The following is a 27326-nucleotide window of genomic DNA, read 5'->3' on the forward strand; positions in this document are numbered from 1 at the left end:
AAATAGCAATGCCTTGGACATTATAAATAATAAAAAGTATGAGTAAAATGATTAAATGAGGTTTTAGTCATCTATATTTGCCCTTATGTAACGGAAGCCAGCTGGTGATCGCGTAAATCTCACTCCTCGGATCTAGCGACAGACGTTGTTTTGCAATCTTTAGCATTCTCGGAGTATTTGACTCCCATGCCGGCTCGCTCCCTGCTCGGACCGGTGCAGTTACTTGCACATAAACCGTCTTTTGATGAATATGATGTTACACATTCTCTATCTTTATTAACTCATTCTTCCATAGACATGAAGTATTATATTGACAGCTAAAGAAAATAAACGTAAGAGAAACAGGAGAGGAAATATTATAATAATAATACAAAATAGATAAACATTGCCAGGGCTAAGAACAATTCCAAACAAAGATATTCAAAACCAGAGAGATTTTATGAGAATGTCACACAAAACAGTTTACTTGGAACTGGTAAACAGAGAGCTCAGGTATGATTTAAGGTTGGTTATGGATGGGATGTGTAATTTAAAATAATTTAACATAACATGCGAATGCATTAAAGGAGCGTCTTCAGTTATTCATACAGAACCGTCTAATATGGCATAACTACTATAAGGAGTAATGTTTGTGCTGTTTAAACGCAGCTATGTCAGGTTATATATGCCTGTCTTTCTCTTCTTTTTTCTAATTTTTGGGGTTCTGCCAGGGTTAAACATTTGCAAAATGTCTTAGTTTATCCACATTACTGTTTTATTGTTATGTAGCCCATAGGCGACAAAAAGGTAGCCTATTAACGCAAAAGTGGCAATGTCGCAGCCAATGATAAGTAATAAAATGAGTTGCCTGTGGTTTGATAATAGGCAGTTATAACTGACTTTAATTTGTTTTCAGTTTTAAATGAGAAAACCGTAATTAAAAACAGTTTTTATTGTAGTCTAATAACGTTTCAGCGACCTTGTATTTTATGATTAGCAATGTTGATCTTTTTTGCAGTTATTAAACATATAAACTTAATTAAACTGGTTTAAATTTAATATAGTTGTCACTTCAGCTAGTTTCATAAGATTAATGTTTAGAATGCGTGGTTTGACATGCATGGTTGAGGGGTTCCTGCAAAGCAGCTCAGTGTTCATCATCATGGGGTTATTACTGAGCTTTAATCGCCATCTACTGGAAAGAATGTATTTGCTCATTTATTTAATAAACTCTATTCTGCAAGTGTGTTTTATGATTTCACAAAGTCAAACCATTATGTTTTTAATTTATATTTTGAGATGATCATATTTAAATAAACAATTGCTAGGGTAGCTAATAGTTTCTTTTTTTTTTCGTTTTAAAAAAAAATCAGTAGTCTATAAAATCATAATTTTTGCTTAAAGTTAATGGTTTAGGATTCTGGATGCATTTTTGCTAAATGAGTGTTGGATACTCATAAGCTCACACTAGTTAAATTAATTATATTATCAGAAATGACAGATAAAAGAAAGCCATTTATATTCATCACTCTTTTTACAATTATACAAGCAACATTTTGCGCCGATGTCAGCTCCACTTTCGGAAATGGTAAACAGCGAGGTGTTATTCATATAAGCCCAAGCATGACATATCATGATTAATATGATAATGGAAACACTCTTGTAGGCTATTCTTATGCTTGGCCAAATGTCATGACTTTCACTTTCACTTTATATTATTATGCACAAGCCCAGATATCATCTGAAACTTCGGAAGAAACCCTATCATATATTGGCAGCCATCCAGCATCTCTTAATCAGTTTGCTGTGGGGCGCTGGCTCTGACTGGCCACCGGAGCTCGCGGCCAATCGTTCGATTTTGTTGCGAACGATTGGCCGCGAGCACAGGCATAAAAACGTCAATCATTTAATTCATTTATCAATTCATTCATTTTCCTTCCGCTGAGTCTCTATTTTAGAGGAAGAACAATTATTCTGGACAAACGAAAGACATTTTGCAAACGTTTAACCGTGGCAGAATCCCAAAAATTTGAAAAAAGAAGAGAAAGACGATAGCAAAGTGATAGCTAAAAAGGATAAATAGAAATATTAATTTAGAATCACGGATGACTTATTTAAGCGCAATAGCCCAAATAAATGTCATAAAATAATAATATTAACAATCATAATAACAATTTAAATAATGAAATTATATAACCTATCCCAATCCTGACATAGCTGCGTTTAAATAATAACTGAAGACGCTCCTTTAATGCATTCGCATGTTATGTTAAATTATTTTAAATTACACATCCCATCCATAACCAACCTTAAATCATACCTGAACTCTCTGTTTACCAGTTCCAAGTAAACTGTTTTGTGTGACATACTCATAAAATCTCTCTGGTTTTGAATATCTTTGTTCGTTATTGTTCTTAGCCCTGGCAATGTTTACCTATTTTGTATTATTATTATAATATTTCCTCTCCTGTTTTTCTTACGTTTATATTCTTTAGCTGTCAATATAATACTTCACGTCTATGGAAGAATGAGTTAATAAAGATAGAGAATGTGTAACATCATATTCATCAAAAGACGGTTTATGTGCAAGTAACCGCACCGGTCCGAGCAGGGAGCGAGCCGGTATGGGAGTCAAATGCTCCGAGGATGCTAAAGATTGCAGAACAACGTCTGTCGCTGGATCCGAGGAGTGAGATTTACGCGATCACCAGCTGGCTTCCGTTACATAAGGGCAAATATAGATGACTAAAACCTCATTTAATCATTTTACTCATACTTTTTATTATTTATAATGTCCAAGGCATTGCTATTAATATTAAATTCTACTTTTGTGCCTTTATTAGCTTTTTTCTCACCTGTTTACGGGGGTAAAAATCTTACATTATTCCATCTCTACCTGCTGGTGAAAGCTAGAGCAACTGGCGATCTTCAATCTGCAATCTATTGCTTCTCCTGCAGTTCCCGGATGTAATGTTGAATTTTAACAGTCGAATTTGAACCACTGAATTTATGGAAGCGAATATTTGAACTGAAATAAAATTAACTGAAATTACCCTTTGAATATTATACATCGTATTTTAAAGTGTATTGAATATTTTGTAAGTGAAATCTGAAAATTGAATATGAATTGTTGAAGTTTTAAGTATGAAAACGTGTTTGAAATATTTTTCATTGAAATATTCACAGCTTAAATAAACAGCTATGTTAAATTTCAGGACCTAAAAATACAAACCCTGGAATTCAAGTCATTAAAATGCAAGAACTTGTTAATACGGTGTATTATTTTTTTCAGTTTGTGCTATTTAACAAGCTTTTTAATTCAAGACTTTTGGCATTGATTTTGTTCCATATCATTACAAAATATAGGCTTGGTTAATTGTATGGTGGTCCTTTCACATGTTCCATGAGCACATGTGCAAAAACAGCAAAACACATTATAAGTGTGTATCTTAATAGCACACAGTGAACAGCATTTGTGTGTGGCTCAATCATCATTGCTGAAAGGCTCAAGACACTCTACATCACCTATATAAAATAACTGTTTGGAAACTTCCTGGTTCAATCATAACTTTGGTATAAGTGACTGGGTCCTTGCTTCATCAATGTCTGAGTTGCTGTCTGTCATTGTGCTGTGTTTATCTGACATTTGATGCTGAGAATTCTTCTGAACAGAACCAGATCATTTGCATTTAAAAGCACAGGCACAAAACAGCTAAAATTCCCTCTGACCTACGAATTGACATTTTCAACAGACAACTTTACAGAAACATGCTGGAGAGGAAACACCAAAGACTCATTTTACATTTTGTAAAAAAGTGCAAAATACGAGCAATTTAAAGCCAGTGTTTAAGTGTTTAACCTTTAACACCCAGTTCTGGCAGGAGAAGCTGCCTGCTGTATCTCATGATGTCATCATTGTTCAGCGATGTGTTTAATCTCAGTGGTGAAAGACTAGTTACTTTCTCCTGTAACTCTGGTAATGTTGAGTTTCCCTGCAAAAAAAGGAAACAAAGTACACTTTCACTTTTCAGACAAAAAAGTGCTCATTTTTATAAAAGGTCTTCTGTTTATGACCATAATCATCTGTAGCATCCATTGAGACTGGTGCATTTCTATTCATAAAGATGTAATGTCATACAAATACCATGCAAAAAAACACTTATGATGTGCAATACAACATTTTATGATATAGATTTTTTTTGACAAATTTAATAATTTTGGAGCTTTGGGTGCTGTCGCCTTTTCATAGTTATTTGCAATGCAACACTTATGCCAATAAAACATAGTTGAAACAATTCAACTATTTTGGAATAGTAAACATAATTTTCAAATAAGCAAATGCAGTGCTATAACACACTTTTACCTAGTATACTCACGATACCATTTGGACACATACCGTTTTTTAAATAAACCTCTTATACTCATCTTTAAAATCCATCAAGAATGACAAAAATGAAACAGTAATATTCTGAAATATTCATTCATTAATTTTCTTTCGCTAAGCCCCTAATTTATCAGGGGTTGCCACTACAGAATGAAACACCAACTATTCCGGCATATGTTCTATGCCCTTCTGCAGACTTCTTTACAAATATAAAAAATGGTAATGTGTCCACACTTTTGACAAGTACTGCACTGCTGTATGATAACAAAAAATTGGCTTGAATCATCATAGCTTTAGCTAGCTTAGAATTAGCATTTCTAATTTACCGGTTGGCTAGCTAGAGTATGAACGCATTTTGTTAATTGCTACTTGAACTTTATAACCATTTAAAAAATGTACAGTCAAGCCTGAAATTATTTATACCGTAGGGGTATTAATTTCTGGATTAACTGTATCTACTAAAGTACTTTTAAAACCTACTGTACTTGAATGCAGTCAAATGAGTCAAATGCAGAAATATGGCTACACTTTGCTAAGGGAAACCCATTTCTTTGATCATATGTTATGATGATTAAATATGGTTGTTTTATAACACAATTTATACTACAAGATTTATTTTTATTTATTTATTTTTTTTTGCGGAGGTTATAAATAGTTTGTTTATTTTCATAAAAGTTGAACATGACTGGAAAACAAGGTGACAGGATGGACAAAGGCTTTATTTAGGGAACTAAATATGGAGGAACATTTGAAAAACAACAGGTACAACAAGAAAAAAAAAAAAAAAAAATATATATATATATATATATATATATATATATATATATATATATATATATATATATATATATATATATATATATATATACATTTTTTAATAAAAGATTTATTCTAACTATATACAATTACATTCCGTGTTATAAGCTATATAAATTATGAGGAAATTCCCAGCTTATATCCTTTAATTCTAATACCCATTAAAAGTTTTCAGCTTTGAACATTTCTAGACCTTTTTTGAGCTGTCCTATAATCTATTCTTTTAAACTTTTTTCATGTAAATATTAATAGCAGTATTGAAGATGAGAGTAAAAAACAGCATTTTTAAAAGTTATTTCACTGAAAAAGTTATATTATGTTATTAATTATTCACAAATTTAAATTTGTTTTAATTTATTCAAATTTGTATATTTTAGATAAAAACTGAGAGCTATCTCATCCTCTATAAACAACAAGTTTCCTGAGTTGATCAATGTCCATAAGACTTAAGTGGCTCAATTGGAATATTATCAAGCTATGAGTATACTTTGATGCACACATAAAAAAATATATATATATGACTCTATTCAACTTTATTTTGAGGATTTTCTTTTTCCTTTGGGCATCTTGGGACAATTACTGTCTATTTTGAGGTAAAGTTGGTTTTATATTCGTACATTATGTTAATTTTTGAACAGTAACTTCTGACACTACTTTGAATATTGGATTTGAGTAAAATTGCGTGCAAGTATGACCTTAAAACATTAGGCTCTTTGTATTGAAAGTGAACAATGTTGTACTTTGATAGTCGCTGGCTGCTTCTATGATTTCCCTATTTAAAATTGGCAAAAATTACATTCCTTAAGTTATATTAAGCAGAAAGTCTGAAACAGTGAATATAAAATTCCCTTTGCCACAATGCTGTTTATAGAGAATAAGGAATCTCTCGGATTTTATCTAAAACATCTTTGAAAAGAAATGAGGGTGAGCAATTAATATTTTTTTTTTATTATTATTATTTAGGGTTTACTAACCCTTTAGTATTTCATTTTTGAATCACAAAACAGACGTCTAAAAGAACACAGACTAAAATGTGATTTAATGTAATGTTATTATATTACATAAATATTTAAAAATATAATAATAAATAAATGAACGTAATTTAGACTGCAGACCTTTTCAATTTGATCAAGTTTCTTCTTTAAAGTTGCAACCTCTCGCTCTCTTTCCAACAGCTGTGATTTCAAACTTACAATTGTATCATCCATAACGAACAATTACCTCGATATCAAATTATTAAACGTATGATACAATAACGCCTAGAACTATGAGTGTAGGGACAAGAAAACACTGCACAACTGGAAATCACACTGCAGCAGACTTCCTGATTTCAACGTGTGTGCGCCCACGTGTCGAGCACGCATTACGTGACTACAACAGAACCACTTTTAAGACGCGCGCCACCAAGAGGTAATACATACTCAATGTTTTTTTATTATTATTTTAAAAATACTGTTGATTATTAAAGTACCCAGTAACCTGAAATATTAAAGATATCGAAACACAAATCAAATAATAGTATTATTGAGTAAATGCTGCTCTGTGTATTTTTTAAGGCGAAATACTCATCGATTTGAGTAAAAAAAAATGATATTATATGGCCATGGCTGGCGTTATTATTAAAAGCTGTAACTTGTGTGTGTTTTTTTTTTTTTGTGTGTGTGTTTGCAGATTATATAATAATTTTTTAAATATTTTTTAAGGTAAAAATCTCTTGCCAGCTAACAGCTGGCTCTTTGTTTCGAATTTGTTTCTATTTACTCATGAATATTTTTGTTTCTATTTACTCATGAATAAGCCTCGTTGACGTAACACGGTAACGTTCCTGTCCTGTTTAATAGTTAATATTCATGAGTCAAGCCAGCTGCGGAGCTCCCACAAATCAGTTTGCCGAGCGTCACAGACCGAAATTAATAATCATTATGGGTCCCTTCGCCGTAGTAAGATTAGAAAATTGGTCTCTCACATGATCGTGTGAGTTGTCTTGCGACAGGAGACCGTCGTGCGGACAGAGCGGAGGAGGAGATGGCAGAAATGAGCTTTAGTTCGAGGTTGTTGGCTCTTATTGGCATCTTGACAACACTGACGAGCTGCGATACTATTCCTTGGCAGGAGAAAAAGGTACTACCCTTTACACTGCTTATGCTTGCTTTTGTACTATTTATAAGCTTTTTTATGAGCAACAGTATAATTTCCATTCATTCATTTATTCCTTCGGCTTATAGTCCCTTATTTATCAGGGGTCGCCACAGCGGAATGAACCGCCGTTAGAATTGTATAACTGCCTATTTTTAGTCATAATTGAAATATTTTTCTTTATTTTTCTTGTGAATGTCTTTACATTTCTTAAGAATTCCATGAGGGATGTGTCTGTTTTAATGCATAATATATAGCAATATATAATGAAGTGTATTGTTTCAATCGCATATCCATTCATTCATTCATGTATTTATTTATTTGTTTGTTATCTTTTTATTTTAAATATTCATTAAAAGTGTGGAACTCATTACTTAAATTGCTATTGATTGCTTAAATTGCGAGTTTACTTAGCTTCATGGCTTTACAGGTAGGCTTAAACTGGTCTTTTGCATCATTAGACTTCAGTTCATGTTGCTCAGGCTGTCTTTCAATTGTCTGGTTGCTATGGGAGCAGGAGCCCTATCATTGATTCACCAGAGGATGTTAATATTTATGGATTGTCAAATCCTATTTAAAATGTTTTCAATCTGTAGTCAGTGGTATACTGTATTTATTATGCTATACTGTTTCATTAATATTTTCAGGAAGCATGTGATAATAAAACTAAAAATCTCAAATTAGACTGTAGAAAAATATACATTTATAATACAGTTATGCATTGTTTGTTTCAATGTTGTTTGCAACTTGATGCATATTTTGAATCTTAAAAATAAATGTTGTTCATCAACTGACTACACATTGTTTAAAACATCTAGTCTGTCAGATGTCTTTATTTGCTGTGTTTTTAATTAAAGTTACATTCATTAAAGGGATAGTTTACCCAAAATGGTTTACAACCAATTGAGAGTGAGTAAACACTGAGTAAATTTGGGTTCATTTGGGCTTATTTTTCATCCCTATAAATAACATATGCTGAATCAATAATCACAGCACACAAATGTTTGGACTTTGAAGCTAAACAAAATCACATGTAGTTGTCAACACAAGATCAATATCATGTTGAAAACAGATGTAGTTTGATTATGTGGCTTCTGTTAATATATCATTATTCAGAAAAGATAATACAATCAAAAGCTTTTTGACTATGTTATCTCCTCTGTGAAGTTCCTTCAGCTTGGTTTCCCTCTATTTAATGGCATTTCAGAAACCTTCTGTTGCCATGTAAAGTGAAGCTTGAACACATAATTATCCTTCTAGGCATATGCAGTGTATAATTTCCCTACAAGCAAGCCCATACTAGTAGTTTGCTTGCAGCATTTAGAGTATAATCATGTTTTTCTGACTGCCACAGCTGTCACAGAATAAGTCTACATATTTTGTAATTCTATTATGCTAAATTTCAGCCTCATTGTGAATCATTACGAGTAAAAGCATCACAATATGATTCATCATTAATAAAGAAGATAACAGATTAATTTAAAGGAATACATTTTAATTGTATTTAAAATCATAAGTGTCAAGTTGTTTTAATTAATAGAATGATTTGATGTATTCAACCGACAAACTAATCTTTTCCATTCTGAGAACTACAGTTATTATAATAATATAAATTATAATAATCTAAATGTATTACCTGGACTGTAACTTAACTTTAAAAAAGTTAATTGACACACAAGAAGGAAAACCATGCAAACATGGGGAGAGCATGCAAATTCGCACAGAATTGCTTCCTGGCCCAGCCTGGACTCAACCAGTGAGCTAACTACTGAACTACTCTGTGCCACTATTATTACCAAATTAATGTTATCTATTTTTTTGCCCGGACTGCCCCTTTTGAAAAAAAAAAACATTCATCATTCACCCGCCACAAGTTTTCTTCTGTTAAACACAGCATTTTATATTGAAGATTGTTTGGAAGCAGCAGCATTGGCTTACTTTTTTTTTTTTTTTTTTTTTGGTGTATTTTTACAATGGAAATCAGGTTACAGGTTTCCACATTTTTTAAAACTTGTTTTGTGTTCAACAGAAGAAAGCAACTCATACAGATTTGGGAAAAGTTTAGAGTTGTGTTTACTATGCCTGTTATAGGTACATATAAGTACATAATGTTTTATTCATTTTCATTCAAGAGGTTGAGATTTCATGGTTTATAATCAACTATCAGAATTATGTTAACATGAGGTGACGTGGTGGCACAGTGAGTAGGACGTTTGCCTCACAGCTGGGTCAGTTGGCATTTCTGTGTGGAGTTTGCGTGTTCTTCCTGTGTTCGCGTGGGTTTTTTTTCCGGTTGCTCCGGTTTCCACCACAGTGCAAAGACATGTGGTATAGGTGAATTGGATATGTTTAAATTGTAGTGTATGTGTGTGAGTGAGTGTGTATGGATGTTTCCCAGTGATGGGTTGCAGCTGGAAGGGCACCCCCTGCATAGAACATGTGCTGGATAAGTTGGCGGTTCATTCGGCTTTGTTGATCCCAGATTAATGAAGGCACTGAGCAGAAAAGAAAAATTAATGAAAAAAAATTACCATGACAATGTTTCCCCAAAACACTTCTGTAGTTTATAGTCTTCCATTGTAACTGACTGTGTTTAACCGACAACACTTAAAGACAGATGTTTGACATTTTTGTATGCATTTTTAAGTGGACACTCAAGAGTCGTAGTATAATGCTGTACTGTAAGCAAAGTTGACCTTAGGTTCTTCAATCTACTTAGCCTTATATTACTTTAAAAATGGCATCTGATTCAAATCAACATCAAGACTGAGTGCAAATGACCCATAGTTATAGAAATTGTGGTTTCAGAATATTTACAGTACCTTCAGGATCTTCTAATTTTAGCCTTCACTCTTAAACATTACAATGTAACCTATAGTCTCAACATCAAAACTACACAAAGGTACCACTACAATGAACAGCATCTCTAGAAAAAAAGCTAATTTACTGAATGTAATATCTCAATATCTGAAGGATAGAACTATATCTGTCAGTTTGGGCAACTCCTCTTCATCTGTCATGCAATTAATTTGTGGGGTACCGCAAGGCTCAATATGGGTCCTGTTTTGTTCTCCCTTTACTTACTTCCATTAGGAAAAATTTTTGAAAAGCATGGCTTAAATTACCATCTATATGCTGATGACTCTAAAATCTACTTCCCTATAAAATCTAGGGATCAATTCTCCCTTCAGGCTTTGCTTAATTGTTTGGCTGATGTGAAGAGTTGGTTGGCAAATAATTTTCTCCAACTGAATGAAGATAAGTGCGAAATTATTGTTTTTGGCCAAAAAGGTTCAGACTCTAATAGCAATCTGTCATTGCTTCCTGGGAAAATACATTCCTCAGTAAAGAGTCTTGGTATCATCTTTGACTCTAAAATTTGATCGGCAAATTAATGCGGTTGTCAAAAATTGTTTTTTCTATTTTAGATATATTGCCAAGCTAAAGTCTATCCTCTCTTTCAGTGATTTGGAGAAAGTTGTTCATGCTTTTATTTCTTCTCGTCTGGACTATTGCAACGCATTGCATCTGGGTGTGAGTCAAGCCTCTCTCTCGCGACTGCAGCTGGTCCAGAACGCAGCTGCCAGGCTTTTAACAGGCACAAAAAAACGAGAGCACATTACACCTGTACTTGTTTCCCTACACTGGCTGCCAATCCAGTTTAGAATTCAGTACAAATTTCTGTTGTATGTTTTTAAATCCCTCCATGGCCTGGCCCCTGAGTATATCTCTGAGCTAATTATTATGCACCAACCTGTGAGATCTCTTCGCTCTATGGATCGTCTTTATTTGCAAGTTCCTAGATCACGCTTAAAATGTCGAGGTGATAGAGCTTTCTCGGTAGCAGCTCCAAGACTTTGGAACGATCTCCCACTCTCTTTAAGAACAGCTCAAACTTGAGACTTTTCAGAGGTCACTGAAAACACACTTATTTTCTTTAGCTTTTAATCATGTGATATGAGTTTATGTATTTTGGTTTTATGTATATTTTACATGCTTTTTTATTTGATTTTATGTACAGCACTTTGGTAATCCATTGTGATTTGTGAAAGTGCTATAGAAATAAAGTGAGTTGAGAGTTGAGTTGAGTTGAGTTGAATGAAAAATGTTTATACTCATTTTCTTCAGCTTAAACATGAAGCAACTACTCTGAACTCCAGTGAACTGAGTAGTATCGTAGCTCATACTGATCTGGACCGAATGTGGCAGAAGGACCTGAAGTCAATGCTTGTTGTGCGTTATCCTGGTTCAGCTGGAAGCCAACAAGTTCAGCAGGTCAGTCTTTGTTTGTTTGTAGGGCCTCACGATACTGCAAAATATGTGATATGTGATATTGTTGTTTGATAATATTTCTTTCTATATAACATCTTCCTATAGAAATGCTGTGCTTCACCTTTTTAAAAAAATAATGTAGATATGAAATGATCATACAAAATAAAGAGGTAATGCATATATTTTCTGATCTACCTAAATCTAAATCACTCTTTAAAGGGTCACAAAACACCAAAACACATTTTCTGAGATATTGACAGTCATAAATAGTATCCTATGATATTCCATGCTCCTATAAACACGATTAGGACACATAGATTTCACAAAAAATTTGAAAATTGGTTGTTTTTATGTTATTTCGAGCAAATTTGTTCTTCCGGTTTAAAATGAATTTTTGAAGCTGCATCACAGCTCATCATTGGCTCTTATCATTTACCTCTTTTGTCTCCCACCATTTGTTTTTATATTCAATTCTCTGGTCCGAGGCCATAGGTTCACTTTTGGGTGAATCTAGCCAATAGCATAAGAATGCATAATGTGGAGGTTGGGATAAATATAATAAGATAATAATAAACATTTTATATGTGATGCAACCCAGAAATGCTTTGCACATACATTTAATCTGTTACACCTCTCTGCAATAAAGTAGCACATATACTCTACTAATAATAATATCTGTAAATTGTGAGCATTGTGCAGCCCTATTTGTGTATGTAAGTGACTTAGCTTTTCTCTCTCTCTTTAGCATATTAAATCGACCCTAAGCTTGCTGAAAGCAGGCTGGGATGTGACTGAGGACTCCTTCTATGCTAATACTCCTTATGGGCAGCTTCCCTTCACCAACATTATTGCTACTCTCAACCCTACTGCAAAACGTCAGTTGGTGCTGGCCTGCCACTATGACTCCAAATACTACCCACCTCAATGGGATGGCCGTGAGTTTCTTGGGGCGATCGATTCTGCAGTGCCATGCTCTATGATTCTGGAACTTTCAAGAGCCCAAGATGATGAATTAAAGACCCTGAAGGTATGACTGTCTACATAGAAACTGAAGTGATTAATTCACTGAATGTTTGTTTGGTTATTATTTAATAAAAATCTGACCATTTGCTTACATTTTTTCTCTTATGGCATCAGTTTGATGGCTTGTATGAAATATGCTTAGCCACGGAACCATTAATAATCAAGTGAAAGATGAGATGAGCTCAATATTCTCTTTCAGTTGGAAATCATAATACTTCGTTCAATTTTGGGTAGGGCTCATCCCAATGCTCCAGTCCCTTCAAAAGTTTTACTCCCATTACTCTCTATTAAACCTTTATTTTCAACATTTTTAAAATATTTTAAACTTATTTGGATACTATATTTTGCTCGAACAATGTAAAAACCAAAGTTTAACAAAGTACAAGTATAAAATTCATGTGTTTTTTAAAATGTGTTCGCATGGTAGTGTCCATCAGTTGTAAAATTATTCCAAATTATTCATTCACATTCAGTTCCAAATTATTAATTGCAAAGGTCTCTTTAAAGTGGCCAGTTTTGAGCTCTTTAGGACTTTCGGTTCTGTTCACAGTGTGCCAAAAAGCAATCTTAGCTTTACATGGAGAACAAACATAATTCAAATTTGAGATCCTACATGGCTATATTAAGCAGTGGAGGACCTCTGCCTTGCTCGTGCACAACATATACAGCTGTTTAAGCAAAATCACTGAAGAATTTAGCCAGTTCCACATAATAATGACAAAGTCATGTCACAGCCTTTACAGTTGTATATATATATATATATATATATATATATATATATATATATATATATATATATTTGTGTATGTATATATATATATATATATATATATATATATATATATATATATATATATATATATATATATATATATATATATAAATCTGTGGTGTAGTTGGGGTTATACACACTTATACTCCATATGCCTACTTTTTTCCATGTGCTGTTTCAGTATTATGACTTCTGAGGATCAATAATTTTGTATACCCTCGGTATACTCACTTGTTTTGCTCAGTAGAGTAATTTATGCTAATTTATGTGTATTTGCGTCCCCTTTAACTGTATACCAAATGTTATATATTGTAATAATGTTCGTTGTTGAGGGAAGAAGAAGACAGGGTCGGCGATTCAGGTAAGCAAATATTTTATTTATTATTAAATGCCACCACACAGGTAACGGGGTATGTGTGTGTGTGTGTGTGTGCTCTCTCCTCTCCCGGCTGCTCCTTCTCTTCTCCTTAAGAAGGGTGTCTCTCCGGCTCAATCACTAGAATAAACAGGTGTTATTTATTATTTCTGATTGGCCTGCTGATTAGCCGCCGGGCTCTGAGCATGCTCTCCCCCCTCATTGGGTGTTTGATCATGCTTACCTCTCCACATACCCCCACCGCCCGCCTCAGGCCGGGGAGCCGTCCGGCCTGCAGCCCTCCCCCCCCGCCCTAGAGAGGAAGTCGGCTACAGCCATCTGCACCCCCGGTCTGTGGATCACCTTGAATTTAAAAGGCTGTAATGCTAGATACCAACGGGTGATCCGCGCGTTGGTATCCTTCATACGGTGGAGCCACTGGAGAGGAGCATGATCTGAACAGAGGACGAATTCCCTGCCCAGGAGGTAATAACGAAGAGTGAGAACATCCCACCTTAACGCCAAACACTCCTTCTCTATGGTGCTGTACTTAGCCTCACTCTTACTGAGTTTGCGGCTAATGTACAGCACCGGCCGTTCCGCTCCTGCCACCTCCTGGGAGAGAACCGCCCCCAGACCCCGATCGGATGCGTCAGTCTGTAAAATAAAGGGGAGAGCAAAATCAGGAGCGTGCAATAGCGGCCCCCCGCAAAGTATAGATTTTACCTTTGAGAAGGCCTGTTGGCACTGCTCCGACCATTGGACGGTATCCGGTCCCTCCTTTTTAGTGAGATCGGTCAATGAGCTGACAAGGGCCGAATAATTAGGGACAAAACGCCTATAATATCCTGCCAGCCCCAAAAACTGTCTCACCTCCTTTTTGGTCTTAGGTCTCGGACAGGTTGCAATAGCTGCAGTCTTATCAATTTGGGGCTGCACCTGCCCGTGACCTAAGTGGAAGCCCAGATACCTTACCTCCACTCGCCCAATTGCGCACTTCCGTGGGTTGGCCGTGAGCCCGGCCCGTCTCAGCGCTGACAATACCGCCCTCAAATGTTGCATATGCCGCTGCCAGTCATTACTGTAAATGATGATGTCATCTAAATAAGCAGCGGCATATGCTGCGTGAGGGCCGAGTATTTTATCCATCAGGCGCTGAAACGTCGCCGGTGCCCCAAACAGCCCGAACGGAAGCGTCACAAATTGGTGTAATCCGAACGGCGTAGTGAAGGCTGTTTTTTCGCGGGATATTGGAGATAAGGGGATCTGCCAATATCCCTTCGTTAAATCCAATGTCGAGTAATACCGAGCAGCACCTAACGTCGAATTTCGACACAGCATTCACCTTGCGATAATCCACACAGAACCGGACCGAGCCGTCCGTCTTAGGTACCAAGACAATCGGGCTGGCCCAGTCGCTGTGGGATTCTTCTACTACTCCCATTTTCAACATATTACTCAATTCTTCCTGAATCACTTTTTTCTTGTGTTCAGGCAGGCGATACGGCCGGGTCCTAACGACCACGCCCGGTTCGGTCTCGATGTGGTGCTGAATTAAATTAGTTCGACCGGGTAGGGTGAGAACACGTCAGAATACTCTCGTTGAAGGTGTCGGATATCGATGAGCTGGCTAGCCGAGAGATGATCGCCCCCGGTGACCAGAGCGCCCGGCCGCTGTCGGCCGGTGCTCTCTGGCCCCAGGTCATCCTCATTTGTAACCAGCGTAGCCAGCATCACCTCCTCCGGCTCCCTCCACTGTTTTAACAGATTAATATGATATATTTGACGTGAACCAGCCCTATCCGAACGAACTACCTCATAATCGAGATCGCTGACTCGTCGTGTGACCACAAACGGCCCTTGCCACTTGGCGAGTAATTTAGAGCTGGAAGTGGGTAGCAGTACAAGTACTTTATCTCCCTGTGAAAATTTACGGAGTTTAGTGCCCTTATCATATCGCCGGCGTTGGTCATCCTGGGCCTTAAGCAAATTCTCTGTAGAGAGCCGCCCCAGTGTGTGGAGTTTTGCTCTAAGGTCCAGAATATATTGAATTTCATTTTTACTATTAGAAGGCTCGTCCTCCCAAGCCTCTCTAACAACATCCAAAACCCCTCTGGGCTGTCTGCCATAGAGAAGCTCGAAGGGGGAAAACCCCGTGGAGGCTTGGGGAACCTCCCGCACAGCGAATAATAAGGGCTCCAACCACTTATCCCAATTTTTCGCGTCCTCGTGAACGAATTTACGGATCATTGATTTAAGCGTGCGATTAAATCTTTCCACCAGCCCGTCTGTTTGTGGGTGATAGACGCTGGTGCGAATAGATTTAATGCCCAATAATCCGTAAAGCTCGCGCATCGTGCGTGACATGAACGCGGTGCCTTGATCAGTGAGAATCTCCTTGGGGATTCCCACACGGGAGATGAGGCGAAACAGAGCCTCCGCAACGCTCTTTGCTGAGATATTACGGAGCGCGACTGCTTCCGGGTATCGGGTTGCATAATCCACCAGAACTAATGCAAACCGATGCCCGCGTGCGGATCGCTCTAATGGCCCGATGAGATCCATACCAATTCTCTCGAAGGGGATCTCCATAATCGGTAAAGGGCACAACGGCGCTTTTGGGGTGGCCGGTGGATTTACCAGCTGACATTCACTGCACGCAGCGCACCATCTGCTGACGTCACCGTGAATGCCCGGCCAAAAGAATCGGGTCATGAGGCGATTTAGTGTGGCCGCCTGACCTAAATGTCCGGCCATAGGATTAGAATGAGCCGCCTGAAAAAGCATTTCCCGGCGGCTCTTTGGTACTAATAACTGGGTTGTATTTTCTTTTGTCTGAGTGTCTTGGGTCACTCGATACACCCTATCATTAATAACCGCAAAATACGGATAGGAGAGGGGTCGATCAGGCTGGAGGATTTTCCCATCAATAACCTGCACTCTTTCGAGTGCATGTTTTAGTGTATCATCACGCGACTGCTCAAGGGGAAAGTCTTTACACCGGGAAATTCCCAGCCCTTCCCCTGTGTCAGCGCGTGACGTCACTGCTTGGGATTCCCCCAGCTGAGCGTCACGTCCCCTATCCAGCGATTTCTTCTTCCAAGAAGCACCCGCACATAAAACTCCCAATAATCTATTAAATCCAGGCCAATTAGTTCCCAGAATTAGCGGGTGTTTGAGGTGCGGGTTAACTGCTACCTCTACTCTATGCTTTTTCCCCCGGAATTGAATGTCTATTGCCGTTAGCGGGTAGTGAATTATATCCCCGTGCACACACCTTACCCTTACCGTGCGGCTAGTATCCAATGCCGGGTCTTGAAGCAGGCTTTGGTGGATGGAGGTCTGGTTACACCCCGAATCCACCAAAGCTTGATACGTACCCCCTTTCATACTCACAGGTATCCGGTATAGCCCGTCGCGACCGGGGGCGATGACTGGCGCGGCGGGTACGCGGATCAACGCACTCACCTCCTTTGTTGAGCAACTTTTTAGTGCGCTATCCTCGCGCCCCGGGCGCCAATGCATCGGCCCAGACCTTCCCACTATACCCCCGGGGCCAGCAGGACCAACCGATTGAACCGGAGAGAGACCTGACGCTGTTTTAGAAGCAGCCAGGGGTCGAAACTCCGCCCCTCCGTCCTGATAGGCGCACCCCTTCAGCGAGACCGGCTGCGGACCCGCCTTTGCGCACTGCTGTCTGGGTGCTGGTGTGGGCGGTCTCCGCACTCTGGGCCTGGGAACAGGACGGGAGAGAGAGAGAGACAGAGAAAGAGGGGGAGAAGAGAGAGAGGTTATCTCGCCGACCCTGGACCTCGCCACCAGGTGATCCTCCGCCAGCTGGATGGCCATTTCCAGATCGTTCGGCCGGTGGCACTGGACCCACTCCGATGTTCGGGAGGGGAGGCGGGCGATGAACTGCTCCAGCACCACGGCATCCATCAGCTGGGCTGTAGTTCGGCCATCCTGCACAAGCCATCTGCGGCAGGCGTCACGGAGCTGCTGAGCGAACACAAAGGGCCGGCCGTTTTCCTCCAGCTCCATGGAGCGAAAGCGCTGGCGTTGCTCTTCCGGGTTGAGGCCGGCCCGCTGGATAATGGCTCGCTTTAGGTGAGCGTACACCAGGAGATTCCGAGCCGGTAGCTGCTGTGCGGCGATCTGTGCTTCTCCCGACAGCAGCGGGATGACTCGTACCGGCCACTCGGCCCGCGGCCAGCCACACGCCTCCGCTAACCTCTCGAAGAGGTCCAAAAACACTTCCGGATCGTCCTCCGGTGCCATCTTCTGTAGCGAGATGGGAGGGTGGGCGGCAGATGTCGGAGCGGGCCGGATCTCCTGGTTCAGCAGACTCCGGATTAGCTCGCGGTCCTCCCGCTGGGCCTCTACGAGGACTTGGAAGCGTCGATCCAGATTTTCCCTCAGCTCCACCAACGCATGATGTTGTTGTTGGTGGAGGACCGTGAGCGCCTGGATGACTTCCGCACATGGATTATTAGACGGAGTAGACATTCTGGCAGCGAAGTTTCTTCTTCTTCCCGGGTTTCGGCACCACTGTAATAATGTTCGTTGTTGAGGGAAGAAGAAGACAGGGTCGGCGATTCAGGTAAGCAAATATTTTATTTATTATTAAATGCCACCACACAGGTAACGGGGTATGTGTGTGTGTGTGTGCTCTCTCCTCTCCCGGCTGCTCCTTCTCTTCTCCTTAAGAAGGGTGTCTCTCCGGCTCAATCACTAGAATAAACAGGTGTTATTTATTATTTCTGATTGGCCTGCTGATTAGCCGCCGGGCTCTGAGCATGCTCTCCCCCCTCATTGGGTGTTTGATCATGCTTACCTCTCCACATATATATATTTATATATATATATATATATATATATATATATATATATATATATATATATATATATATATATATATATATATGTCACAACACTAGACGAAAAGGATCCAATTGCAAGTGTTTATTAACTGAAAAATGAAACAAAGGATATCACTGGAGTAAACTGGAGACAAGAAAGTTCAAAACGAGAGCCACGGGTCACAATGAAGACATCAATGAACAACGAAGGATTCTGGAAAACAACAGACAGAAACAAGACAAACAACGGACTGATAACCAGAACATACCACATGAGGAAATATATAGCCAGGCAAATAAGGACCAGCTGGAAGATGATTAAGTCAGCTGATGACATCAGCTGATCCAAAAGCACGCTGTCAACACAAAAGGTAAACAAACACACACCCTCACACATGACAACACTCAAGGCAAGATACATAACATACAGGAGGAACACACAGATCCATAAACCGTGACAGTACCCTCTCTCCTAAGAGCGCCTCTTGGCGCTCACAGAAAAGCTTACCTGGCGATTGTAATCATTGATGAGAAAATGATCCAATATGTCCCTTGCAGGAACCCAATTCCTCTCCTCTGGACCGGACCGTAACCCTCCCAGTCCACCAAGTACTGGAATCCTCGTCCCCTCCGTCTCGAGTCCAGAATGCGCTTAACCGAATAAACCGTCTCCCCCTCTACGAGACGCGGCGGGGGGGGGGAACCGGAGTAGGCGGATTAATGGCCGTATAAAAAAAGGGGCTTTAATTTAGAGACATGAAAAACGGGATGAATTCTCCTGTACGCTGGAGGAAGTTTGAGGCGGACTGCCACTGGACTAATGATTTTAGTGACAGAAAACGGGCCAATGAATTTAGGTGCAAGTTTATTACATACGGTGCGGAGAGGAATATTTCTAGATGAAAGCCACACTTTTTGACCGACAACGTAAACGAGAGGCTTAGACCGGTGGCGGTCGGCTTTAGCCTTGGTGCGCAAACCTACTTGAAAGAGGGTCTGTCTGGCCCTGTTCCAAGTACGTCGACACCTCTGGACAAAGGCGTGGGCGGAGGGAACCGCGACTTCAGATTCCAGACTGGGAAATGCAGGTGGCTGGTACCCTAGACTACACTCAAACGGAGAGAGGCCCATGGCAGACACTGGTAATGAGTTATGTGCGTACTCAACCCATGAGAGCTGCTGGCTCCAGAAGGATGGATTCTGAGAGACTAAACATCGTAACATACGTTCAAGATCTTGGTTGGCTCTCTCTGTTTGACCGTTACTCTGTAGGTGGAAACCAGAAGAAAGACTAACAGTCGCCCCCATTAAATGACAAAACTCTCTCCAAAATTTAGAGATGAACTGAGGCCCCCTGTCAGAAACCACATCTGTCGGGAGGCCATGAATACGAAAGACATGGTCAATGACAGCAGCCGCTGTCTCTCTGGCTGATGGTAATTTGGGCAGAGGGATAAAGTGAGTGGCTTTCGAAAACCGGTCCACTACAGTCAAAATCACCGTATTCCCGTTGGAGGGGGGGAGACCCGTAACGAAATCTAACGCAATATGGGACCAGGGTCTCGATGGCACTGACAGCGGCTGAAGAAGTCCAGCGGGAGGGCGATTGAAAGTCTTAGAAACAGCACAAACTGAGCAAGCCAACACAAATTCCCTTATGTCACGAGCCATAAGTGGCCACCAGAATCGTTGTTTGACTAGAGACAAGGTACGACTCACCCCAGGATGACAGGCCAACTTGGAAGAGTGACCCCAACGTATGACGTCAGACCATAAATCCTCTGGCACAAATAAACGACCCGGTGGGCATCCAGGCGGAGGCGTTACCCCTTCTAAGGCCATGCGGACCCTTGACTCGATCTCCCAGGTGACAGCAGAAATAAAAAGTCTGCGTGGCACGATGGCTTCAGGAGATGATGCATTGGATGTACTCCAGATTTTTATGATCGGTCCAAATGATAAAGGGAACCCCCGAACCCTCTAGCCAATGACGCCACTCTTCCAACGCAAGCTTGACAGCCAGCAGCTCTCGATTACCAATATCATAATTTCGTTCTGCTATGTTGAGACGATGAGAAAAATACGCGCAAGGATGCATCTTGTTGTCCGAGGAAGAGCGCTGGGACAGGATAGCACCGACCCCACCTCTGATGCGTCAACCTCCACCACGAACTGCCGTGATGGATCAGGGGCAATGAGAATGGGGGCTGAAACAAAGCAGCTTTTCAGTCGGTCGAATGCAACTTGTGCTGCATTGGACCACCTGAACAGAGTCTTGATGGAGGTTAAGGCAGTCAGAGGCGCGGCGAGCTGGCTGAAGTTGCGAATGAAACGCCCGTAAAAATTGGCAAAACCAAGAAACCTCTGCAGGGCCTTGCGGGAGTCTGGGGCTGGCCAATTTACCACAGCCTGAACTTTCTCTGGATCCATGCGCATCCCCTCGACCGACACGATATGTCCCAGAAATGGAACAGACTGTGCATGGAATACGCATTTCACCGCCTTGACATAAAGCCCATTCTCTAGCAGCCTCTGAAGCACTTGCCTGACATGTTGAATATGTTCCTAGATAAAATGAGAAAATATCAGTATGTCATCCAGGTAAACATAAATGAACTGATCTAGCATATCTCTCAACACATCATTAACGAATGCTTGGAAGACTGCAGGGGCATTGGACAGACCGAAAGGAAGAACGCAATACTCAAGTACTCAAAATACTCATTACTGTAAAGGATGATGTCATCTAAATAAGCAGCGGCATATGCTGCGTGAGGGCCGAGTATTTTATCCATCAGGCGCTGAAACGTCGCCGGTGCCCCAAACAGCCCGAACGGAAGCGTCACAAATTGGTGTAATCCGAACGGCGTAGTGAAGGCTGTTTTTTCGCGGGATATTGGAGATAAGGGGATCTGCCAATATCCCTTCGTTAAATCCAATGTCGAGTAATACCGAGCAGCACCTAACCGGTCGAGCAACTCGTCAATACGCGGCATTGGATAGGCGTCGAATTTCGACACAGCATTCACCTTGCGATAATCCACACAGAACCGGACCGAGCCGTCCGTCTTAGGTACCAAGACAATCGGGCTGGCCCAGTCGCTGTGGGATTCTTCTACTACTCCCATTTTCAACATATTACTCAATTCTTCCTGAATCACTTTTTTCTTGTGTTCAGGCAGGCGATACGGCCGGGTCCTAACGACCACGCCCGGTTCGGTCTCGATGTGGTGCTGAATTAAATTAGTTCGACCGGGTATTTACGGATCATTGATTTAAGCGTGCGATTAAATCTTTCCACCAGCCCGTCTGTTTGTGGGTGATAGACGCTGGTGCGAATAGATTTAATGCCCAATAATCCGTAAAGCTCGCGCATCGTGCGTGACATGAACGCGGTGCCTTGATCAGTGAGAATCTCCTTGGGGATTCCCACACGGGAGATGAGGCGAAACAGAGCCTTCGCAACGCTCTTTGCTGAGATATTACGGAGCGCGACTGCTTCCGGGTATCGGGTTGCATAATCCACCAGAACTAATGCAAACCGATGCCCGCGTGCGGATCGCTCTAATGGCCCGATGAGATCCATACCAATTCTCTCGAAGGGGATCTCCATAATCGGTAAAGGGCGCAACGGCGCTTTTGGGGTGGCCGGTGGATTTACCAGCTGACATTCACTGCACGCAGCGCACCATCTGCTGACGTCACCGTGAATGCCCGGCCAAAAGAATCGGGTCATGAGGCGATTTAGTGTGGCCGCCTGACCTAAATGTCAGGCCATAGGATTAGAATGAGCCGCCTGAAAAAGCATTTCCCGGCGGCTCTTTGGTACTAATAACTGGGTTGTATTTTCTTTTGTCTGAGTGTCTTGGGTCACTCGATACACCCTATCATTAATAACCGCAAAATACGGATAGGAGAGGGGTCGATCAGGCTGGAGGATTTTCCCATCAATAACCTGCACTCTTTCGAGTGCATGTTTTAGTGTATCATCACGCGACTGCTCAAGGGGAAAGTCTTTACACCGGGAAATTCCCAGCCCTTCCCCTGAGTCAGCGCGTGACGTCACTGCTTGGGATTCCCCCAGCTGAGCGTCACGTCCCCTATCCAGCGATTTCTTCTTCCAAGAAGCACCCGCACATAAAACTCCCAATAATCTATTAAATCCAGGCCAATTAGTTCCCAGAATTAGCGGGTGTTTGAGGTGCGGGTTAACTGCTACCTCTACTCTATGCTTTTTCCCCCGGAATTGAATGTCTATTGCCGTTAGCGGGTAGTGAATTATATCCCCGTGCACACACCTTACCCTTACCGTGCGGCTAGTATCCAATGCCGGGTCTTGAAGCAGGCTTTGGTGGATGGAGGTCTGGTTACACCCCGAATCCACCAAAGCTTGATACGTACCCCCTTTCATACTCACAGGTATCCGGTATAGCCCGTCGCGACCGGGGGCGATGACTGGCGCGGCGGGTACGCGGATCAACGCACTCACCTCCTTTGTTGAGCAACTTTTTAGTGCGCTATCCTCGCGCCCCGGGCGCCAATGCATCGGCCCAGACCTTCCCACTATACCCCCGGGGCCAGCAGGACCAACCGATTGAACCGGAGAGAGACCTGACGCTGTTTTAGAAGCAGCCAGGGGTCGAAACTCCGCCCCTCCGTCCTGATAGGCGCACCCCTTCAGCGAGACCGGCTGCGGACCCGCCTTTGCGCACTGCTGTCTGGGTGCTGGTGTGGCCGGTCTCCGCACTCTGGGCCTGGGAACAGGACGGGAGAGAGAGAGAGACAGAGAAAGAGGGGGAGAAGAGAGAGAGGTTATCTCGCCGACCCTGGACCTCGCCACCAGGTGATCCTCCGCCAGCTGGATGGCCATTTCCAGATCGTTCGGCCGGTGGCACTGGACCCACTCCGATGTTCGGGAGGGGAGGCGGGCGATGAACTGCTCCAGCACCACGGCATCCATCAGCTGGGCTGTAGTTCGGCCATCCTGCACAAGCCATCTGCGGCAGGCGTCACGGAGCTGCTGAGCGAACACAAAGGGCCGGCCGTTTTCCTCCAGCTCCATGGAGCGAAAGGGCTGGCGTTGCTCTTCCGGGTTGAGGCCGGCCCGCTGGATAATGGCTCGCTTTAGGTGAGCGTACACCAGGAGATTCCGAGCCGGTAGCTGCTGTGCGGTGATCTGTGCTTCTCCCGACAGCAGCGGGATGACTCGTACCGGCCACTCGGCCCGCGGCCAGCCACACGCCTCCGCTAACCTCTCGAAGAGGTCCAAAAACACTTCCGGATCGTCCTCCGGTGCCATCTTCTGTAGCGAGATGGGAGGGTGGGCGGCAGATGTCGGAGCGGGCCGGATCTCCTGGTTCAGCAGACTCCGGATTAGCTCGCGGTCCTCCCGCTGGGCCTCTACGAGGACTTGGAAGCGTCGATCCAGATTTTCCCTCAGCTCCACCAGCGCATGATGTTGTTGTTGGTGGAGGACCGTGAGCGCCTGGATGACTTCCGCACATGGATTATTAGACGGAGTAGACATTCTGGCAGCGAAGTTTCTTCTTCTTCCCGGGTTTCGGCACCACTGTAATAATGTTCGTTGTTGAGGGAAGAAGAAGACAGGGTCGGCGATTCAGTTAAGCAAATATTTTATTTATTATTAAATGCCACCACACAGGTAACGGGGTATGTGTGTGTGTGTGTGCTCTCTCCTCTCCCGGCTGCTCCTTCTCTTCTCCTTAAGAAGGGTGTCTCTCCGGCTCAATCACTAGAATAAACAGGTGTTATTTATTATTTCTGATTGGCCTGCTGATTAGCCGCCGGGCTCTGAGCATGCTCTCCCCCCTCATTGGGTGTTTGATCATGCTTACCTCTCCACATATATATATTTATATATATATATATATATATATATATATATATATATATATATATATATATATATATATATATGTCACAACACTAGACGAAAAGGATCCAATTGCAAGTGTTTATTAACTGAAAAATGAAACAAAGGATATCACTGGAGTAAACTGGAGACAAGAAAGTTCAAAACGAGAGCCACGGGTCACAATGAAGACATCAATGAACAACGAAGGATTCTGGAAAACAACAGACAGAAACAAGACAAACAACGGACTGATAACCAGAACATACCACATGAGGAAATATATAGCCAGGCAAATAAGGACCAGCTGGAAGATGATTAAGTCAGCTGATGACATCAGCTGATCCAAAAGCACGCTGTCAACACAAAAGGTAAACAAACACACACCCTCACACATGACAACACTCAAGGCAAGATACATAACATACAGGAGGAACACACAGATCCATAAACCGTGACAGTACCCTCTCTCCTAAGAGCGCCTCTTGGCGCTCACAGAAGAGCTTACCTGGCGATTGTAATCATCGATGAGAAAATGATCCAATATGTCCCTTGCAGGAACCCAATTCCTCTCCTCTGGACCGGACCGTAACCCTCCCAGTCCACCAAGTACTGGAATCCTCGTCCCCTCCGTCTCGAGTCCAGAATGCGCTTAACCGAATAAACCGTCTCCCCCTCTACGAGACGCGGCGGGGGGGGGGAACCGGAGTAGGCGGATTAATGGCCGTATAAAAAAAGGGGCTTTAATTTAGAGACATGAAAAACGGGATGAATTCTCCTGTACGCTGGAGGAAGTTTGAGGCGGACTGCCACTGGACTAATGATTTTAGTGACAGAAAACGGGCCAATGAATTTAGGTGCAAGTTTATTACATACGGTGCGGAGAGGAATATTTCTAGATGAAAGCCACACTTTTTGACCGACAACGTAAACGAGAGGCTTAGACCGGTGGCGGTCGGCTTTAGCCTTGGTGCGCAAACCTACTTGAAAGAGGGTCTGTCTGGCCCTGTTCCAAGTACGTCGACACCTCTGGACAAAGGCGTGGGCGGAGGGAACCGCGACTTCAGATTCCAGACTGGGAAATGCAGGTGGCTGGTACCCTAGACTACACTCAAACGGAGAGAGGCCCATGGCAGACACTGGTAATGAGTTATGTGCGTACTCAACCCATGAGAGCTGCTGGCTCCAGAAGGATGGATTCTGAGAGACTAAACATCGTAACATACGTTCAAGATCTTGGTTGGCTCTCTCTGTTTGACCGTTACTCTGTAGGTGGAAACCAGAAGAAAGACTAACAGTCGCCCCCATTAAATGACAAAACTCTCTCCAAAATTTAGAGATGAACTGAGGCCCCCTGTCAGAAACCACATCTGTCGGGAGGCCATGAATACGAAAGACATGGTCAATGACAGCAGCCGCTGTCTCTCTGGCTGATGGTAATTTGGGCAGAGGGATAAAGTGAGTGGCTTTCGAAAACCGGTCCACTACGGTCAAAATCACCGTATTCCCGTTGGAGGGGGGGAGACCCGTAACGAAATCTAACGCAATATGGGACCAGGGTCTCGATGGCACTGACAGCGGCTGAAGAAGTCCAGCGGGAGGGCGATTGAAAGTCTTAGAAACAGCACAAACTGAGCAAGCCAACACAAATTCCCTTATGTCACGAGCCATAAGTGGCCACCAGAATCGTTGTTTGACTAGAGACAAGGTACGACTCACCCCAGGATGACAGGCCAACTTGGAAGAGTGACCCCAACGTATGACGTCAGACCATAAATCCTCTGGCACAAATAAACGACCCGGTGGGCATCCAGGCGGAGGCGTTACCCCTTCTAAGGCCATGCGGACCCTTGACTCGATCTCCCAGGTGACAGCAGAAATAAAAAGTCTGCGTGGCACGATGGCTTCAGGAGATGATGCATGCTCGGAGTGATCAAAAATTCGAGAAAGTGCGTCAGGTTTAACATTCTTGGAACCTGGTCGGTACGAGATGGAAAAATCGAAACGTCCGAAAAATAAAGCCCACCGTGCCTGCCTAGAGTTCAATCTTTTGGCGGATTGGATGTACTCCAGATTTTTATGATCGGTCCAAATGATAAAGGGAACCCCCGAACCCTCTAGCCAATGACGCCACTCTTCCAACGCAAGCTTGACAGCCAGCAGCTCTCGATTACCAATATCATAATTTCGTTCTGCTATGTTGAGACGATGAGAAAAATACGCGCAAGGATGCATCTTGTTGTCCGAGGAAGAGCGCTGGGACAGGATAGCACCGACCCCACCTCTGATGCGTCAACCTCCACCACGAACTGCCGTGATGGATCAGGGGCAATGAGAATGGGGGCTGAAACAAAGCAGCTTTTCAGTCGGTCGAATGCAACTTGTGCTGCATTGGACCACCTGAACAGAGTCTTGATGGAGGTTAAGGCAGTCAGAGGCGTGGCGAGCTAGCTGAAGTTGCGAATGAAACGCCCGTAAAAATTGGCAAAACCAAGAAACCTCTGCAGGGCCTTGCGGGAGTCTGGGGCTGGCCAATTTACCACAGCCTGAACTTTCTCTGGATCCATGCGCATCCCCTCGACCGACACGATATGTCCCAGAAATGGAACAGACTGTGCATGGAATACGCATTTCACCGCCTTGACATAAAGCCCATTCTCTAGCAGCCTCTGAAGCACTTGCCTGACATGTTGAATATGTTCCTAGATAAAATGAGAAAATATCAGTATGTCATCCAGGTAAACATAAATGAACTGATCTAGCATATCTCTCAACACATCATTAACGAATGCTTGGAAGACTGCAGGGGCATTGGACAGACCGAAAGGAAGAACGCAATACTCAAAGTGCCCCCTGGG

The 27326-nt window shown here is 42.2% G+C and overlaps 2 protein-coding genes across 3 annotated transcripts in view; one reads left to right on the top strand and one right to left on the bottom strand.

Moving 5' to 3' along the window:
* The window catches only part of mocs3 (molybdenum cofactor synthesis 3), a 29952-nt gene extending 23413 nt beyond the window's left edge, over nt 1-6539 (bottom strand). Inside the window, 2 exon segments of one of the 2 annotated variants that reach the window (NM_200127.1) lie at nt 3839-3971; nt 6295-6539. In NM_200127.1, coding sequence (NP_956421.1) covers nt 3839-3971; nt 6295-6387 — 226 coding nt within the window. In that variant the 5' untranslated portion in view covers nt 6388-6539. 2 annotated transcript variants of the gene reach the window in all.
* A 621-nt stretch (nt 6540-7160) lies between these two features.
* Nucleotides 7161-27326, top strand: part of qpct (glutaminyl-peptide cyclotransferase) — a 30971-nt gene continuing 10805 nt past the window's right edge. Inside the window, exons 1-3 of the mRNA XM_009293242.5 lie at nt 7161-7300; nt 11444-11590; nt 12333-12614. Of these exons, the coding sequence (XP_009291517.2) occupies nt 7205-7300; nt 11444-11590; nt 12333-12614 (525 nt within the window). The 5' untranslated portion in view covers nt 7161-7204. The remainder of the gene's footprint in view (nt 7301-11443; nt 11591-12332; nt 12615-27326) is intronic.

This window comes from Danio rerio, chromosome 17, assembly GCF_049306965.1.
Source record: "Danio rerio strain Tuebingen ecotype United States chromosome 17, GRCz12tu, whole genome shotgun sequence".
Taxonomy (NCBI): Eukaryota; Metazoa; Chordata; class Actinopteri; order Cypriniformes; family Danionidae; genus Danio; species Danio rerio.